Genomic DNA, 21,199 nt, shown 5'->3' with positions numbered 1-21,199 from the left:
TCACCTACAGCTTTAATGCACCCAACATTTGAAATTGTGGCAAAACCTCTTCAGTTTTTAAACATTTTTTAGATGCTTGGTTTCTATATGGGAGTAAACTGCATTTGCAAACTAAGTAGTGTCACAGCTGCAGATCTCACTTCATGTCCAATTAGCCCCTGAAGTGCCTCTTCATGGGCTGCCACTCTACGCTGAAGGTAAATATATTTTTACGTACAAACCCCCCTGCATTTCCTTCTGTCTTATATGGGTTTCAGACAGTTTTGAATTTAAGCAAGATATGGAGCCAACTGATACTTGGGAAGATAAATTCCACAGAATCCTCTTGACCATGAGTTGCATTTTCTGTCCCTCTGGAAGTCATACTTGGCTAACAGAGTGTCACACCTTCTCCACTGAATACTCAATCAGCAGATCCTAAAAAATTCCATTGAGAGCAGCTCACTTGAAACACAGGACTTTAAAAATACCTGAGATATTGAGAAAATGGCCAACATTAATGAGAACAAAAAATATTAAGAATATATTTTCTTATCTGAAGTATCACTAGGTCTCCTTCACCTCCCATTTTATGTTATTTTTAACTCTGTGATAATCACTGGGAGCAGTTTTCCTACTTTTTCTCAAGAAAAACTCTCCAACTTCTTCAGTGATTTGTTGTTCCTAGATTCAGTAGTCCTTAGACTCTGAGGTTTTAGAGTTGGTTTCCTCAGAGAACATTCATTTTTTCCTAGACCTGGCAAAATAGGTTCCACACAGCTGCTTATCTAAAGCCATCTCATTTATTTGCTACTAACCACCTAATGACACTACTCTAGAACCCAATAATTAAAGACTTCTAGAACCTAGTATATCCATACATATAGTAGCTTACTACACAGATCACAGCATTTTTAAGCTGATGCAGATCAGTATTTTGACCATCAGAGATAAATAGTGAAAAAAGGCTATAGTTCTTTTGTCTTTGTGTTTCTACTTCAGTAAAAGCTTACTTTTCAGAGCCAGAGGACAAGATGAGATTGCCTCTCAAACTTTTATGCCTGGTGTGTGCTTTAATTTATTTGATGGATGCACTATCCATTCAATTTTACTACCTTCTTCCTCTGATAGATTTCAATATGGAATCAAATGGGATGGCAGAAAAGAGCAAATTGGGATAAATTTTGACTTTCAGCCATACTGCATGGTGAAGTCTAGAATTATTTTTACAGTTACACTTCAATGGGAGATAATATTAATTTTCCATTATCAATTACCTCCTTCCATTTGTTTGTTCAATAGATCATTTACATGAATTGTACAGAAGTATCTCTTCATCACTTTAGAAAAGTGAAAATTCCATTGTATTGCAGCAATGTCTAATTTTTGCTCTTTCAAACATCAGTGTATTCCTTTAACCAATCACAAGAGTTTAATTTTACCTATAGTTGCTGCCTGACATTAAGAGACAAAATGTACAATAATTGAACAAGTTTTCCCTTAAACACTGAATTTTTAAAATTGACCTCTATAGTTCCCTTGGTTTTATCTAAAAAGGATCGTATAGCATTTAAAAGGCCTGACAATTTTAATACATGTTTCTTATAAAACATACCATTATTTTTTAAGTCAAGATTGATCTCTTGATATATAAACTTTGACATAATTCATTTTGCTTTGCTGTGTCTCTAAGTTCTTGACAGATAGGATTATATCAAAACTCTTTTGAATATTAAACAGACAGAAATTTCCTTCAGCAATGTAAGTAAAGTAAACATATTGTAGAGAGAGTACTCACATTTGAAAGCATAGCGAATTTTACTAGAAATGTAAGTTAAAAGTATTTTTAGATTTGTTCTTCAAAGAAAGATTGATCTAAAACCCCAAACTACATCTGCTCTTCACTGGAAAGCCCAGTCTTATCATGGATATATACATAAGATTTGATATTAAAATCAGTGAATAGTGCTTATTTCAGTAGCACAAAGTCATTTTTCCATGTCCGTATCATGCTCTCTAAAATAATGCTTGGCAAGGAAGGATCAGACAATCACACACAAAACCCAGCTATCAGCTTATCTTTATCCATTTTTTCAGGTGATTGGAATACACATTTTTCATATTCAGATTTGTTTTCCTCTGAGTGAGTATAAAGTGAACATATACACTCTAAATTTTCATTAAGAATAACTTACTCCTCTTTAAATTTTGAAAAATATCAGTTAAATTTAAAAAGAAAAAATACATTCACTCTTAAGGCTTTGGACATTGTAGATGTTCAATTTGATTAGAACATCACAGCATAAAAAAAATAATCAAAGATAACCATTCTTATCTGCCCAGAAAATCTTAGACACAGCTATTTTTAGAGTAGTTTGTATCTTTACACAGTACACAGAACAAAAGTAGGTGAATTGCAAGAAGGTTTAGAAGTCTGGCTAGAGCTTCACAGCACAGAATATCAAGTGAGATGAACCTAGCCCTGAAAGGTAAGGTAAAACTTTTGTATTACAAAGAGGAGTCCTCAGAGGACCCCAAAAACACAGTTAAGTGGAGGGAATCTGTATTGCTTTTGACTTGTAATCCAAATTTGTTTCTGAAAAGAGAACAAGTAGTATTGTACCCTCACTCAGCAAAAAATGGGTCCTAACTGCATTCACCTATTATAAAAACCGTATATAATCACAGAATCACAAAATGTTTTGGTTTTGAAAGGAATTCAAGGATCATCTAGTTCCAACTCCCCCTGCCATATTGACCAGGTTGCCCAAGGTCCCATCCCCCTGGCCTTGAACACTGCCAGGGAGGGGGTATCCAGAACTTCTCTGGGCAACCTGTGCCAGTGCCTCATCACCCTCACAGTAAAGAGTTTCTTCCTAATATCTAATCCAAACCTACTCTCCTTCAGTTCAAGGCCATTACCCCTATAGATACATGTCCTTGTAAACAGTCCCCGTACAGATTTCTTGTAGGCCCTCCTGTGGGCTCTAACAGCTCCGTGTCCTTCTTCTGTTGGGAACCCCAGAGCTGAACACTCTGAAATTGAAATTATTTTAACTCACACATCATACACAAAGGTACTGTAAATAAAATAATGATGACAACAAGCCTGTGAGCTTTCTCCTCGTCAGATGAATTCCCATTTGAGGTTTCTGAAGATTCTCAAACCTTAGTTTAGGAAAAAATCTCCAGAGCTGTTAATTAAACCCTGTCAGGAAGTACTATAACACTGTTCTTTGGAAGAAATTAAGTGGAAGAAAATAACGGGTTTGATTTTCCACTCTTACACTGGTTTCATGCACGTGAGGCGAAAAATCAGAGCTAACATGCCCGGTTTTCCCAAATATGAAGAACATATGGGATGAAAACATTTCTATTATTCCTTTTGTAGATTGCACCATCCAGTCAAACCATACTGTATATTCAGCTGCTATCTGTATGTATATTTTTGTCATGTTCAATGAGATGTTAAAAGAACTGTAGCTATATCAGAACTGTAAGTGGAATAGAAGGAGACTAAATGGTGATAAAGCAGCTGGTACATGAAATGAGTGGGACTTAAATTTGAAAATATCCATATCCTTTCTTGTGTGTGAGAGAAATGCAATCCAATTTGTGATTTGGATCTCTCACCCTGCAGCTGCCATAGGAAAGCTTCCAGCATATTCTTCAACCACACTATGATTCCTTCTCATTTAATCTTCTCAAGATCAAGATGAATGCTCATTGTCCTCTCAGTAAAATCCTCTCTTTAATAAAAAGAACTCATGTCTCTTAAGTCTTCCCCTTACAAAAACTGGTGATTTGCAAAACACCCAACTCCAGCCCTTTGCACAACTGCAGGAATCTAGGAGATTTATTAAGTTTTTGTTTGCTGAAAAGGGAATTACCAGGAATAAATTCATAAATGCTGACTTGTCAAAATCAAACACATTTGGTCTTGACGTAATTATGGAGGGAACTGTTGGTCAACATACCTCGATCTCTTGTTCTGGCTAACTTTGGGAGCTCCTACTACTGGCTTTTCCCAGCTTCCTTAAAGCCAGGAGTCTTCAAGAGGTAAAATCTTAACACTGAAGCTTGCTTCATTCAGATAATAAATGGGAATCATGAGAAGTAATTGCCTGGACAGTCCATTCTTCTCTGGAAAAATGAAGGTAAGTTTTCAATTTTCTCTGTTTAACAGTTTTCTATACAACCTTATCCCATGATATTCCAGCAGTCAAGAAGCTGAGTTCCATTTACAGAGCTCCCAACTAGTCACACACTATGAAAAGCATATGTTAAACTGTGCAACCATGTCATATATATCATATTCCTACACAGAGGATTAGGGGTATTGATAGAGTCCAGCATACAAGGCTAAGCTTCCATGCTGGACTCTACTCCAGTGACATATCAGACACTCCAGTTACACTAGTAAAATTCTAATGTCCTGGTGGAAGTGCATTATTTCACTCAGAAGCCCCACAATAACCCTTTTCCTGATTGCACCTATGAACAGCAAGACTGGATTGCCATATTCTCAAATTTGCCTGGAAAAACACAAAACTTCTTATGAATAGTGTCAGCAATTAAACAATAGTCAACACCATATTTAAGTGGTCTGTGACAGCTAATGACAGCTGCACAGCTGTAAGAGCTCATGCTTTCTCAGAGATTTTTTTGAACTCTGCTGAAATCCCTCAAAATTACAAAAAATCCCTTCTCTTAGGAATTCAGTGCTCCAAAGATTTCTGATGTCCTGCCATTTATATCAGATTCCAAAGTGCTATTTTTTCACAGTGAAAGGCATCTATATTTATGCACACACACACACATATTAAAATTCATGTGTGTATATATATATATATATATTTAGTTTATATATAATTACTGTGGGGAAATACTCCAGTGAAAAAATGAATACATAAGTACTGGCATAAGAAAGATTACTCAAGTGCACTGCACAAATTTTGCTGGGTAAAGCTTCATCAAGACATTTCAGAACAAGTATCAGAAAAAATATTTTGTATCAACTCACAAACATGCTGGAAGTACCGAGCTACTCCCTATGGTTTCCCTTAAAATACAAAATATGAACTATTTTAAAAAATCTATGCTCTTGGAGACATAATTGGATTCTTTTACCATTGACCTAGAAACTGCTCCAAAAGACTTGGTGTTGAAATTTCAGATCATCGGTGTGGTACCTCAGGAAAAGAAGCCCTAAACAATTAAAATAGCAGACAAGTCCTGCAACGAAAGCAGGAAATCTTTGAGAGCAGCAACATTTTACTACACTGCTAAGCACAGTGACTATGCAAACTGAGCTACAGGTACACATGCAAGCATCAGATCTCTAAAATGTATCTGAGAGTTGACGAAATAACAATCTTCCTGATTTCACTTAACCTGACATAACTTTTTTAGCATAAGCTAGATAGCAAATTCACAAGGCAGACAGGCTTTAGTCCTATGGAGATACAAAGATGCTTATAGTAATGGATTAGGAATAACGTGCTTGAAATAATTGTCTGTTATACAGAGAGGGGAGATTTATATTTTTTGCACTTAGGAACTTTATTAAGGTACTATAGCAATAGGTTTTAGAACAGAAATGGACGCCTAACTCTCCCTTTAAGCTTTCATTTTAAAAGACTGATAAGAACATGGATTTTCTCATTACCATTTCCTTTGAACTTCTGAATTTCCTTTTCTCCTTAAATGTTTACAATACACTATATTCAATTGTTCTAGTAAAAGCCACCACTGCTACACTAGAGACAGTCACAGACCATGCTGGAGACATAGTAATTTAATTTTGTGATTCTCATTGTCTGGAAGCCTACAAACCGCTCTTTCACCAGAAAGTTATAGTTGTTTGAAGAGATAAAAACCCATTCATTTTAGTTTAGAGATAAGAATTTACCATAAAGTGTAACCATTAGTTTGCTACTGCCTATTTTCAGGGTCATGCTACCACATTTCCTTAGCATAGCTTTTAAAGATGCCTACACCCACAAATCAGGGGACTGTGGGTCAAGAGCTGTTCAGAAGAGTTCTCAGTATAGTCCAGTGAATATCAATGCGACTCAAACAGGACAGAAGGTGGTGTTAGAATACTTCAGTGCACATCAGATTTCTCTGTTTATACAGGAAAGCAAATAGCTGATGCAAACCGAAGGAAAATATAGACCAAATGGGGGGGGGAGGAAAGGGGAGGGAGAGGAAATACATTATTTTCCACTTCTAGAAATCACATTTAACAATTTTACAGGTAAGCATTACACTTAAGTGGAAGACAGCTACATCATTAAAAGGAAAGGACATTTAAAACTAGTGTGGTGGTTCCACCCTGGGCAGCAGGTGAGCACTGCCCACTAATCACCTTGGAGGAGAAAGAGACAGAGCCCCCCATGGGTTAGGATAAGGACAGTTTACTGACATCACCACAAAAGGAGAACCATAGAAGAGCCCCATAACAGAATTCGCACACACACACAGAGTGATAACACGGAGTGCTGCACCAACACAAAAACCAACCTGATACCCCAAACACACTCAGACTGTCTGGGAGCCAGTCAAAAGACCCTTCCCCAACCAGCCCCTTTTAAGAGGCAGTGATGCCAGGTAGTGTGGAAACAATCCGGGCTGACTCAGCTCACCTGGGCTGGCTCCTTGGAGAGGGTAACTCTGGCCTGGCCAGAACCAGGAAAATAAGATTGACAGGTCTCTTTGTTACTGCGAGACTAAATTTGATACACATTACTGATTTCCATGCTGTTTCCAGAGGACTAAGCTCCCTTCTATAAATAGCCTATGAATATTAAAAAATCATGTGTAATGGAAAGGAGAGTTGATTTCAGAGACCTGTTATCAATCTCCTCACAAGCCAAGGGTGAGAGAGGGCATTACACTTGTACTGAACCTCAAAACTCCACTGGAGTTGTGCTGCTCAGAACAGGGAAATGAGATGCAATCTGTCAAGTGTTGCCATACATTGTTGATCCTGGAAGAGTAAGAAATGAGTGGGGAACTCTGAGAAAATTTCAACAGTTATTTTGTGTTGGTTGGTTTTTTCTTTGGGTTTTTTTGTTTTTTTTCTTCACAGTCCCTGAGTTTAAAATGTAATTCTGCATAAAGGCTATTTGGCCTATCTGCTGTCCAAAATGATACTTAAACACTAATAACTTGACCAAAAGTGTGTAGTTTTAAACTATAACTTGAAATTAGTAAAAGTCTACAGCAAGAAAATGGCCTATAAAAAGTATGATGGAACATGAAATGAAACTTCACCAAAAAGCTTGGTACTTTTATGAAATCACATAATAAAAGTGTTGAAGATGAATAAGGACTATGTAAAGAACCCAATTAAAGGTATCTTTAATAGATAGCAAAAAGAGATTAGGAGTTTCTTTAATATCGGGCTAAATGTAAAAAGACCATCTATTTATTTAATATTTAAACAGCCAAAATACGTTAGTTTCAGTCTACCTGGAACATTACCCTCAGGAGCTCTAATTCCACAAATGTCAAAGGTGCTGTGCACTACATAGTGTCCTGCTGGGTTGGAAATGCTGGTAGTAAGAGAATAAAAGTGAAATCCAGCAGAAAATACAAACTTTGCCTTGTCGGGAGAAAACAAATATTTATTTATTGAAAAAACCTGTCAAATTCTTTTGCTACACAAAACCTGAATAAATGCTGTTCCTTTTTCAAGGGAGATTTTTGTGTCAATTTGCATCTATTTATTTGAGAGAGCCACTGAAATGTAAGATCACTTTTCTAAAGTTCTTTTGTCCTGAAAACCAAAATCAGCAGCAGTGAACAGTGAATATTGACAAAGCCGAGACTTGTTATTGACCTCAGATATGACTTCTTTAGTGGCAGAGTGCCAGAAAAGTGAGAGTTCCTTCAAGTACATACAAACTGGGATAGGCTTTCATATTGATTGTGGTAAGTATTTCCTGACTTCTAGTCACCAAGGATGTGTTGTGCGGTGGTAGAGCACAGTATTTCAGTAACAGATACTTGTTTCTACTGCATTCAGTAGTAGCTGTATTCTGCATATTATTCAGTGAGTCACCCTTAGAAAAAAGGAACATAGTAAAAATATTTCAAGATAACTTTTAGATTTTGTTTCCTTACTATTCAAAAGGATGCAGCAACATCTTTCTGAAAGAAAAAAAAACATAGAAGCCATATTGAGTGCTAAACACTATACTATGGTAAATGCAAAATCCAATTAGGCTTTAACTAAAAACCATGACTGATACTTCCAAAATTACTTTGATTAAAAGAGGATAGCTATTCAGCTACATGCCAGCAATCCAACTCCCAAGAAGCAATTCAAAGCACTGTTCCTCCATAATGAACACATTACAGCTTTCCATCATACCTCTAGGAATTCTCCTAAGTGTCTTACAAATTATATCTGTAGACAAGCTTTGTGTGTGCTTGGAAGGACATTCTGTTTAAAAATATAAGTAAAAAGCAATGGTTCTTGAGGGGATATCGATGTAGAATCAACAGATTCTTTAGTTTAATGGTTAACTTTGGGTTTGGTGTCTCTGCTCCCTACTGAACTGAATTATTCCTTGAGTCTTTGATTAATAGTTTGGTTAAATGAATTGAGTTTTATACTAGTGTCTGTAATTAAAAACCAAACAGGCAACAAACTCTTTCTGTCCATTTCTATGAGATTGTTCCAAAACTGCTCATTCTTTTTTCATTCACTTACATTTGTATGTGAGTTGTGCTAGTCCAATGTATGTGACAAACATGATGGTGACCATTGTATCTGCTGAGAGAGGATTGTTTTTCTGGCACTAAACTAGAAGCTTAGGGAGAATTCCAAATTTGGTTCTAGTATCACCCCTTGGTATATTCAAGCTTAAATTATGTTGACAGCTTTACTTCAAGCGATAGATGTTTCTACATATGTGTTTAGTGCAAGTAACTCATTTCATTTCTTTTTTCTGAGCACATCTTAGCAGATATTTAGCTTTATAGCCACAGTTCATTACTCTGCTACCCAAGACATCCAAGGCTTCAGGCCAGGAGAGGCCATATATGTTTTCTAACCATATGAGATACATCAAATTCATCCACGGAGCCAATCTGGAATTCAAGTTTCCAACTACATGCATGAAACAGAGATTCAATTACTAACCTGAAATACATTGCATATTGAAGCATGGTAAAGAAAATAGCTTACCACAACTTAACAAATCAACTTAAAACATGCTGCAAACAGCATGCCTTGAAAAGATTCATCTGAAATGAATGTAGAACATTAGAGAATCAACACAGGCTTGATCATTATAGGTATATTGTCCAAGATTATCTCAGCATAGGGAAGCTTATCTTTCCAGACTCATTCAGAGGAATACTATTGTGGACTCACAGAACTCAGCCCTTATTCTGAAATGCTGCTCAGCAGAGCCTGCCATCACTGAAATCAAGTCTACATTAGTGTTTTAGCTTGCGTGAGGAGGTCTGAAGCAAATATTCCCATTATCACAACTTGCTTTGGTTTGCATCATGAAGTGATTTCACAGTGCCTGAACTGGATACCTCCTGGACAAAACAAAATTGAAAAATAATCTCTTAGAGTGGATCTAATTCTTTCCCTCCAGTTGTGGATGTCCAGCCAATGGGACCTAACTAGACCTATTCCAAAATAACCTACCTACTCCCTCAAATATGGATGACACACAGCAGATTCTATTTTGGTCTATAAATTAATTTTTATTCTGATTTGCTTACACATCCATTAAGTTTACAGCACAAACACATCTCCACATGTAATCACACCTTCAATGCATTTTCCGTGCCATTGTCATCTCCTTACCACTCTGTCTTTGCTCAGCACCAACACTGTTATAGCTGATCATGCAGACAAAGGCATTCCTCACAGAGTGCCACCACCATGCATGCAGTATTAGAAAACTTATTTTTAAAAAACCCAAAATCCCAAAAAACCAAAAAGAAATACATTATTAGACCTATCACTTGAAATAACACATTTCAGAGGAACAAGGACTCTTAGTCATATGAAACTGTATAATTCCTCCTAGTGAAAAAATATAAACAGACCACTTACATTTCCATGAATCAGTAATTCTGATTCTTTCAGTGGAAATACTGAATCCATATTTTTCTCATTTGTTTACATATTTGAGTGAATCACTATATCAACTGAATTATGTCAGCTGTCATTTCAAAATAATCCTAGCCTCACAGTCCGCTATAAATGGTATGCCAAGCAGAACTGCCAAGTGAGTATTGAACTAGGCAGGAATAGCTTAAGTGAAATAAAATTTATTTACTGAAATCACTACTAAGAAATTTAGTATTAAAAATCTTGTGATGCACATAAATACTTCTCCATTCCAAATGAAAATACAATGTATGAATAAAGACAAAATTGGAATATTCAATGCTTTTCTCAGAGTTATTTCCCCAAAACAGAGGTATCAATAGGATGGCTAGTTCCTCAGCAAAATAGTTTATTCACATCTCAACTCATTTAAAACCATTAAAATCATGCATTTTATGTTTGCCTTCAAGAGTAAGACAGTTTAATATGCCAAGTATTTTGCTATGTCTGTCTTCATCTGCTTTTTCTCTTGCCATAACACTGATGTAATAAAAAGAGAAAATTTGCAGGTAGATCATCCAACATCTCAACATCAACTGATGTCTTTGATAATGGAGACTGTATCAGTAAATGCTAAGTAGCAGATCCTCTTGCCTTACAAATTTATGAACAATGTACAGAAAAACTGTGAGGACAAAATGCTTTATACAAAATAAATATTGTGCTCGTTTAATAATTATACTAATTCCATTTACTTATACTTTTCCAAACTTAATAAGCTGTTTCTGTGCAACTTTGTCTATACTCTATTTTTCTCCAAAAGAAAAATATTTGTTAAGTGCTGATATACAGTATATCCAGCTGTTACCCAGAGTACATCTAATTAGCATAGGCCTATCAGCTGATATAGAGGACTATGGTTATGTTCTTATAGCTGATTAAGTCAGGCTTTCAGACAGTAAAAGCTATACTGAGATGAATTTTGAAGCTGAAGTTATACTCAGTACTAAAAGCTAATCAGGACAGCACTAAAAGCTTCCAGACTAAACACCCTCTTTTACTAAATATCAGGTAGTGGTACTGTCCTCTTCTGAGTCCAATGTGTAGCAAATCAAGAAGGAGGCAGTATGATCTCGATCTGAGACGACTAGGATTACATCTGAAATGTTCAATGAAATCAGCAAATTACTTAGAGTCTCCTCCAAGGCGGGGATGGGAGAGAGAGCTTCAGCAGTGCTACATAGCAAGACTGGTAATATTCATCAAGGGAAAACCCATGCCAACTCCAATAACCATCACAATTTATACAAGATGTTCAGAAGACCCATCTACAGAGACTCAATCTGTGCTCTCGGAGCAGACTATGCCTGTATTGTTCTTTTTTTTCCCTAAAAGGGGAGCTTATTATCCAAGCATTCTGCTATCTCACTCTATAGAGCTTGTGTTCAGTTGAGAAAATAGACTAACCAGTATCAAACCAACATACATTATTGTGGAATAATCCTTACTATTCTGGAAAACACCAGTACATTTCTTCCTCAAGTTTTATTTTTAACGCAAATTATGGTAAAAGAAGTCCAGGTTCAGAATCCAACACTGAAGGCACTTCTGAAAATGAGCCAGAAACATGGTTTTTAGCTATGATTCAGAAACTGTACCATGATCCTATTTCTGGAATAGAAGGAAAGCACTCCTATTGCTATTCCTCCTACTAGTCCCCTGCTTTTATTGGTCACATCCACTCAGCTGGAAACGAAACAGCAGCTCTGTTTTAGCCCCAGTGCTTCTGGCAGAAAAGTGAAAGGTACCTTCTGACTCTTCACTCCATTACTTGGCAAAGTAGAATAAACCACACACTGAACAACAGGAACGCAGTGCATTATCTGCTCTGGTTGGTTATTGTCCAGTTTCAACACATGATAAAATGCTAATATGTTGATAAAATATTTTCTATGATAGGAAAAAGAAAAAAATGACATTAATATTGCATTAAGTCTTTAAGGTCTTTATATTTGTTTTTAGGTGTGTATTTTAAGGTTCTCTATCCTTATCCTTTTGTTATTCTAATTATTGTTATTTTGGAGTAAACACCATAATTTACTAAGTCTCTACAACTGAAAAATGCTCAAGACAGGATCTTTCTATGCTTGCTTATTTTCTTAGGTGTTTGGTGGGGTTTTTTGAGAGCATGAGTCTCTGTATGAGCATAGTTCTAGTTTCATCTTGTGGATTTTGGGGAGAAGGAATAGTTTTCCTGGTTTCCATTATGAAATTCATGGTGATTAGGCTTATTTGAGAACCCTAATGTTTCTCATTTCTTCCTTAAACAATGTGTATTTCCACGCTGAGGAGTACATAAACATATCTATAGATCAAAACAGTCAGTTAATATTGAGTCCACTTCACTGACTGGGGAAAACAAATAAAACGAATCAGTGCTACTGATTTTTAATCAGGAAAAGGGAATATTGGTGGCAGTTGGGGCAGCTCTCAGCATGATTCCAGCTGAAACTCAGAAGCTAACCAGAAAACAAGTAGCAGGATCACTGGTTGTAAGGACACTTTATCTTCATGAGTTCTCACGACCACAAACTACAATTCTCAGGCATAACAGAATTATGCAAAAAGCCCACAACCAACCCAAACCTTGTGCAAAATTACAAAAATTACTTTTCTAGAAACAAGGTACATCACATTAAATATTTCACAGTAACACAGTTTTAGGGGTTTTTAGCAGAACAATTAGATGATGTTCTTCTTTTCCTGCCAGCCTGAAAAAGTCTGTTCCCTTTTTGGAGTCCAAGTGCCACATTCTCACCAACCTGGTATGATTAAACCTACTAGTTGCCAGTATAGCTGAACCGATTAAGAAATGCTCACAGTCTTCTCCATTCTACAAAAAAGTATATAATAAATTAACAACACTACCAGATGAAACATTGGAAGTTTATTTGGTATAAGATGTTTTAATGTGTAGAATTTTAAAATATTTGTCCTTCAAAATTTTATAATTGAATACAGAGAACATGAATTTTGGGGGGTACATTGAACACTGAATTAACATGTCTATATTTGAGCAGAAAAGCTTTGAGTTTGTTTTTCACAAAAAAGACAATAAAAATGCGTATCACAGAATAATAGTAGTACATAAGAATAAATAACACTCAATTGCAATACAAGAACAGCCTTTATGGTCATTTGTTATTTATTTCTAAATAAAGAGCGTATAAGCATAGTTTTCACACTATTCCTCTGAAACTCCTAAATTTCAAAATTATATAAACTCTACTTATATGGCTATAAATATTTCCAGAATATTTGCAATGCAAATCACTTTGTCTGCTGCCTTTGACACTGCCCAGGTTTTTTAATGATTTTTTTTTTTTTGGCTACAGGGTAAAGCACTGGTCCAGCATTACTAGTTTCTGTCACTGTTACCATGTCAGAAGTCTTTAAAAACACTTCACTGTCAGCCTTTCTGCCACTGTTACTATTTATATTCACTAACACAGCTTTCAAACCTTCTGAAGGCTACAACAACCTACGTGATCTGTACCACAACTTTTTGCACACAAAATCAATCATTCAAGAGACTCCTGTTACAGTTGGCCATTTAGTGATGATGTTTACTGCCCTAGCTGATACAAGTTACCAATTGTCCATAGACTTGAAGCTTTTACAAAGAACATGCCTCTTTTACATGATGCCTGTAAATAAACCCCCAGTGTGCCAATGTGTTAAGTACGAGAATAGTCTTTATTTAGGCAAAACTAAGGGAGAAACCCCACGCCTGGCAGAGGGTTGGTGAGAGGAGCTGCCCACACGCTCAGCCAGCTGAAGGGTTCAAGATAAGATCAAATTCCCCAAGTCTTCTGTGGACCTGGTGACACTGCATTGAAAGTACACACAGGTTGTTGCCCTTCATTCTGCATGTTATACACAGTATATTTTCTACACATGCAAATAAGGCTTCATAGAGTAAGAATAAAGTCATCCAATATACATTTTACAATAACTTTGTTGTACTAGGAGCGGTCGCATTAGATACAAGGTGACTAATAACCCATCTTCATCACCAAAAAAATTATTTTACATAAAACTGGAGATTTCTGCAAAGAAACTCAAATGTTGTTGTCTTTGATACTAAATTACATTGCATAAAGATATGCAGAGCAACAAAATAAGCAAAAAGAAAACTTATGACCTACTAGACAGAGTAGCATGGCATACCTGCCCAAAGCATAATCTAATGATAAATGCAACAAGTGCAATTATAAATTTTCATTTACAATTTCCATATAAGAAGATACATGAAGAACAATGGGATTACTGAAAAACTAAAAATGCAAGACAGAATAAAAGAGAGGTTCTGGGTAAGTATACAGTTGATTTAAACTATTAATACAGGAATTATCAGGAAAATATTGAGTGAATCTAGTATTTCTAATAAAATATGCTTTTTTTTCCCACAACTCATACCACATTCTGTACCAGAAAGTAACATTTGTATTTGCATTCTGCTGTTAATTCACTAACATTAAGTTGCTAAAAAATAAAAACCAGCATTAATCATTATCATGGTGATAGATATGGTTTATGTATAGAAACATTTCCCAGTAACCCAGTTTCAAACCTTTGATCAGCAATGCACTTTTACAGAAGTTCATGGTGCATTTACATTTTTATGTCATATGAATACTTGCAAGTGTTTGCTGCAGGTTTTGTAAAAAAGTAATTTTATTTCTTTATAGATCTTCTGATTATCTGACCACTTTAAAAATTTGCTTTAACCTCCATCCCAAGGATTCAGAAAATACCAGCCATCACTTCACTATTTGCTAGCAAAAATGGATATACTCTATTTTTCCAAAGAGTTCATTTATAAATGACAAAGTTCACCTGACTATAAATTAAGCTAGTATCTCTTCCAAATGTTTGAAAGTTCCTGTTTAACATTCAAGGAAACTGCTACTAATAGTGCTGATTTCAAAGCTAACAATGCAGCCCTATCCATGCGACTCCATGTGTGACCTCAATTGGACCATTTGTCTCTCTCTACTGCCTCTCTACTGTGCATACCTAGTTCCTAAGTCCTGCCTATTGGCAATTACTTTTAGCCCTACCTGAAAGTTATGAGTTAAAAATACTGTTCATAAAAATATTTCAGTTGTTCTTTCTTTTGCAAAGTTGCTGAAACAGAAAAAAAGCTCTTTCAAATTCTGTTGAAATAAACATTGTATACAATGTAAAGATGTTTAAAAGTTATGCAAGTTAGTATTCACATATATTAGTGTACAGAACCAATTTAAAGAAACCAAAATATTTACTGGATATGGTAAACACCAATGTAAAAAAATGACCAAAGCAGTATTATGCAACTTTCGATAGTGAAACCTGAAATTTCAAAATTAAGTTCCTTAGTGCTATGCTTTCATAAAAAAAGGAAAGACCCTCAAGTTCTCTATAAAACCATCCTGATTAAAAAAAAAGTGTATTGTTTCCAATTTCATAACCAATAACCAAGTTTAAAATAACTCCTTTCTAATCCAAATTTTTCCAGTTGTATCTTTATTTTATGCAAATATCCACTAAATACAGTGAAATAGAATACCAACCAGAGAGCAAGGCAGTATTAGTACTTGGACTTTGATGTTTACAATGTTCATGAACAATACATGATCACAGTGGGATTGCTAACAAAATAATCTATCCACAGACAGTAGCAGAAATATTATCCTTTTCTTGAGCTTGAAGACAAAAAGAAAGAAAATCTCTGCTTTCTGTTATGTAGCTGCAGAAGTCTGCTAAGGTTGGGACAAGCAAATTGAGATGAATCAGAGATAGTGAGATACAAAGCACTAAACTTTCATATTACCTTTCTTATTATAAAACTAAACCATTGCTGTAATAGCATAAAAACTCTTTCCTTTCATACAGTACATAACATCTTTATATGACCTCCTCATATATAGTTTTCTATTTTAATTGCTTTAATTGCACAGTCTATGGATCAAAGTTTAAGTTTCTCTTAATAGCAAGTGGTTCAACAAATATACCGAACCAAATCACACTTTTAACTTTTGCAGAATTTCAGGACACATTTCCTGAGCAGAACAAAGGTACTAGGAATTTCAGAGCTTTCAGACAGTTGCAGATGTTCATGAAATTTTAAAATTCAATACTTTTTCTGAACACTAGATGTCCTGGGGACCACAGACTCTAATAAACCACAATAAAGTGGGAGAGAAAGGGTAAGTGAAAAAACCTTGTTTATTCATCTTGTGTCACTACAGGTGAAAACATTTTAAATGCTGCAATTAGTTGTTGAGAAATTCTGTGTTAATTTAATCTACTAAAAATAGTTATTCAGGCAAGAAAATATCTGGAATCGAAAAGATACAGCAGACTTCTGATTTCAATTAATGCTTACTTTTACAGTGAACAAACTTTATAAAGTTGATTTTGAAGTTCTCCAAAGCATTTCATTACAATACTAATTAGGACTCTCCCCTGCCCATGGGCTCAAGTCTGATTCCTTGGCCAGTAGAGGCCAATTTGGTCTTATTTCCTAAGAACATCAGTGAAATGCCCAGAATAAAGTTGCAACTTGCACACATGCTTTCTGCTTCTGTCATTACCAGTTTTGTTGTTGAAAGAATTAAAACCTTGCATTTTTTAATCAATGTACAATTAATTCAGCTCCTTGATCATTACATCCATGTACAATTAATTCAGTATCTTAATCACTCATTACCCTCCGTTAGTCAGAGTTCAGGCCCTGGTGTCACAATTTTTGCATTTGTTCAGTTTGAAACATGCTAAACATTGCCTTTGCTAAGATTATTTTCAAACATTTAGGTTAAATACTACATATATGTTTCAAATTAAGAATCACTGAGCTGTCCCATAACTTTGCAAGCTATTTAAATTAAAAAGATTGTCTCTCAAAGAGATTACAATGTTACATATAGAAACAGTAGAACAGGTAAGAAAGCAAAAGGTGAAAGTACTTTAAAACAGATCAAAGCAATTAACAAGAGTCATATGAAGTCCTTCTCAGCAATGACTACACTTGTAAGCGATGACTGAGGTAAGTCAAGGGGAAGGAGAAGATACTACAAATAGAGTGGTCAAAACCCAGGAAGCAAGGAACAACAAAGGAAGGCAAAACAAGGTAAGAACTGGAAAGTTGCTTTACAGATCTTTCTTTATACTGCACATATGTAAACAAATATATAAATAAAAATAATTTTTAAAGGGCATTTCATAGGAAATGTAGGCTTGCTTTGGGGTTTTTTTTTGTTGTTTTTTTTTTAGTTTTTCCAGGGATTCTTTTAGCACTAATAACACCAAGCTCTTCTAGAACACAAACACAGACTGTCCTGAATTAGCAGCTTTATATTCCAAGGTCATTTAACTCTACATTGCTCATTAAAGTAGCTGGAATGCAACAGGGAATTTGGTTATATTTCCCTTTTATTTGTTGTCCTCTCATCTTAAAAATCAGTGGAAGTAATTTTAAAAGAGAATTTTTTTCTATGTGGGATAATGTCTACAGTAATCACAGAGATTGCTAGTAGCAACAATACATACTGAAAAAAATTATATCTTTCATTGTTAGCACTCACTTTCACATAATAAAACAGTCAATTTGGTATCACAACCAAGCTTCCTAATTTTAGTGACTTTTTCCACTCGACACACTCAGAAAGAATACCTGACGTCAGGAACTGTGTTTAAGAGCATAGCTACATGAGGCTGTACAGAATATTTAGATGTCAGTGTGTGAAAAAAGTAGTCATGCTGCAGAGGAACAGGCCTGGGGCATTCATGTCTCTGAATCACTGCCAGGATCAGCAGATCGTCACTGTTAGGAGGATGCCACTCTTTCTGCACAGCCCTCAACTATCATTTGACAACACTGTAAGAAGGGCAAGACAGTACAATTAAAAACAATGGATTAAAAGAAGACAAGAATGAAATGCAGCTATTGGACCCAAAGCACAGGATGCCTGCATTTTGTGAAAGAAGTTGGCCAGGTATTTTATGATCAACTTTTAATTGCCTCAGATTGTTTGGTAGCATAAACAGGATTTATTACATATTAAAGACATCATTCTGCAATAGCATAAAGTAACCAAAAAGACAAAACCATTATGTGCTCAGGGACAGGAAGGTTATTTAAATCCTACCTGTGTCAGAAGCTGAGCTGGAAAAGCTATTGCCACTTTAAGTAGTGGAGTGTTTGAATTGCCCTGCAGGACCAGAGAGCTGTAAGGAGCAGCTGGGGTTGGGGGTAGGGGGGAGGATGTGTGTTATTATTGTTAAGTCTTAATGTAGGATTATATAGTTTTCCAGAGCCAAGGTACTGAAAATTTTTTTTAATTAAATGCTACTGAAAGATGGTTGTAATTAGACTGGTTTGCACATTAGATTTAGGATATATAATAAATTCTTACCTTTAGCTAAGCACACAAGCTTATTTACCTGAATGAGGGAAAACTTGGCTTAAAACTGAGAAAGAGCCTTAATAATCATAGCTATAGATTCTGCTATTCTATCAATTGTGCATGTATGACTACTATCCACACGAATCAAATTAAGCATCAGCAAGAATGAAACTACATTCACGATGAATATAATAAAAATGCAGACAGGTAAAACACAGAAAGTTTTTCATATTATAATTTTTTGGTAGAATACAAATTTGGAATTTCTGATAATGCCAACACGGTGCTTATCTGAACTAGACAGAAAGACAGTGTGAGTCCATCTAAGGAACTATAAATCTAATGAACTGTAAAATGGTATTATTGGGAAAGACAATGAATAGCAAAATCACTGTGAATGCAATGTCACGGTTTCTTTAGAAACTGTTCACACGCTGATTTTTTCCAAGGCAACAAACTTATTGGGATGATATTGATTTCTTATATATTTTCTCCTCCCAATGCAAAACTAATTAACATGTAAGCTTCTTAACCTATTTCCTACTCTTACTCAAAGTTTACCTATCGATTAAGTACCAAGAAAAATCCTTTCAGTTTTATTAAAGTTCACTTACCTGGAAAGTATAAAACCGGGTCCCATTAGGAGGATGCACTTTAGGAGAGGCAGAGACAGTGTTCATATCCGAGAATATCATTTCTGGTCACACACACGATACAATCCACAGAGAGCTACAGATGCAGAGTAGAGTGCTAAGCTCGGAGATAAATCCTTTCATACATTTAGGGAGGCAATCACACAAAATGCAGTCTGCCCCATCCGTTCAGACGTATAGTGACAGCGCTTTGAATTCCCCACTCCTACATCCGTGAGCTAAACTGTAAGGTCACTGCTCCCTGACCTCTAACTCAGCTAGCCCTTCAAAATATGCACAGTGAATAAAAATTAGAAATGCCGAAGAAAAGGGAGCTAGAACCTACAGTACATGGAGCTTGTGCAGAATCTGGCAACGCTTTGGACCTGCCCATCTGTTCTCAGTGATAATCACCTCCCTCCACCACAGCCTTGCAAAGTGATTATGCTAAGCATCCCAGTTAACCAATAACACACAGTTTCATTTCAAGCAAGCATGCACAGTGAAAAACAGAGGACCTCTTCTGACTAACCTGAAGCATGCCTTGTGCTTAGTTTATAGCTGTATTTGATAACAATGATAATTTTATCGTTTCAGTTCCTGACAGCTATGTTAACACATACCAACTTGCTTTAAATAACACGAAGGTGGAGCTTTTTTTTTGTTTTGACTGTCTTGCTTAGATAAAAGAAACAGCATATTGCTTGCCAAACTAATGGTTTTTTGTATTTCTTAATTTGTTGGTACTACTACAGACTGCAAATAGTGGGAAATAAATATTTGTGAGATTGTTTACAGGGCTACAGTCAGTTTAAACATAAAAAACATCAGAAGCATCTCTTTTCTCATTCTTTTCTAATGCTTTTATCTCATCTTCAGTCTTTACATCTCTTTAGAAATGGTTTACCTAATATTAGTATGTATAAGGTTGAAATTTTATTCTGAGCCTTACTGTGTTTCACAAAACTATAGACCTACAGCCTAGCTCATTAGCTATACACAATACCTTTTATATAAGTTATTTTTTAATGTTGATAATACTTGTGAACACCTGCATTGATCATCCAAGAAGCATTCATTTTTTCTTCACACTCAGATCACTTGAACTGCATGAAGACTTTAAAGAAAGCAATATTCAAAGAACTTGACACCTTTTAGCAACAAATAAAAGTGTTCCATTTACAAAAATTGAAATGTAAGGCTTTGGAAAGGGTAAAAAATATAAAACTATCTTTATATGTTCTGTCAAGCACTTTGTATTTTATTCATAAGGTTTAAAAGAGACAAAAAAACCACTTAAGAAATGGTACTTTCAAAATGAAACTTGTCAAAAATCTAAAAGCCTGGTGAGTTGCCAGTCTGCCCCTGTTTTTTATTCTGTTTTATGCTTTTAGTAAGTGAAGATAACACAGCTTCTAAAGTATAATGACTATGAAAGGAGTCGCGATAGATGCAGAGATGTCTGTTTAAATGTGCATGCCAGCATTGCATACACCATAATAATCGTATTTTGTAAACCAAAGAGATAAAATCCTCTTAGATCCTAGTAATGTCTAACCATTTCTTGTAATTACCATGATACTGCTTCTGCAACATTTACTGAATCAAAGCAAAACTACTGTCTGGAACATTTTCTCGAGGCCTACGTTTCATATTACAGATTATTCGCCCCTCTGAGTTCTCTTCCAGAAAATCTAGATACTGGTATTAGCAAAGGGGTCCCTCAACTGGTCAAAGGAAAGATACCAGATTGCTGGTAATTGGGAGGATAGAACCTTTTATTCTGTGCTGATACGTTCTCCTTTATAGCCTACCTACCAAGCGTGTGCACTATTTCCCTGCATTGCAATGACCATAGCTTCTTTTATGGAGACATAAGATTGTTTGCCCTGAATTAAGACAAACACTTACCTCTTAGTTTTCTCAAAATTTAAAGAATTCATGTGCAAAACTATTTAATGCTTATTTCTATCAGGGATATAGGAAACTCAGTCCATTCTCCCATATTGGCATCTGATAAACCTTAAATTGGTTCATTCCTAAAAAAATAATCA

The 21,199-nt window shown here is 35.6% G+C and overlaps 1 protein-coding gene across 4 annotated transcripts in view; it reads right to left on the bottom strand.

The window, feature by feature from the left end:
- The window catches only part of PPFIA2 (PTPRF interacting protein alpha 2), a gene marked incomplete at both ends in the record, with an annotated part of 322,124 nt that overhangs the window by 207,878 nt on the left and 93,047 nt on the right, over positions 1-21,199 (bottom strand). For 2 of the 4 annotated variants that reach the window (XM_084276257.1, XM_084276258.1), the window contains one exon: positions 19,128-19,208. The exons of the other annotated variants lie outside the window; for them this stretch is intronic. In XM_084276257.1, the coding sequence (XP_084132383.1) occupies positions 19,128-19,208 (81 nt within the window). Of the gene's footprint in view, positions 1-19,127; positions 19,209-21,199 lie in introns of those variants that run through there. 4 annotated transcript variants of the gene reach the window in all.

Source organism: Gallinula chloropus (genome assembly GCF_964237585.1).
Source record: "Gallinula chloropus genome assembly, chromosome: 1".
Lineage (NCBI taxonomy): Eukaryota > Metazoa > Chordata > Aves > Gruiformes > Rallidae > Gallinula > Gallinula chloropus.
Note: the sequence above shows the minus strand (reverse complement) of the source record. Positions and strands in the feature narration are given on the sequence as shown.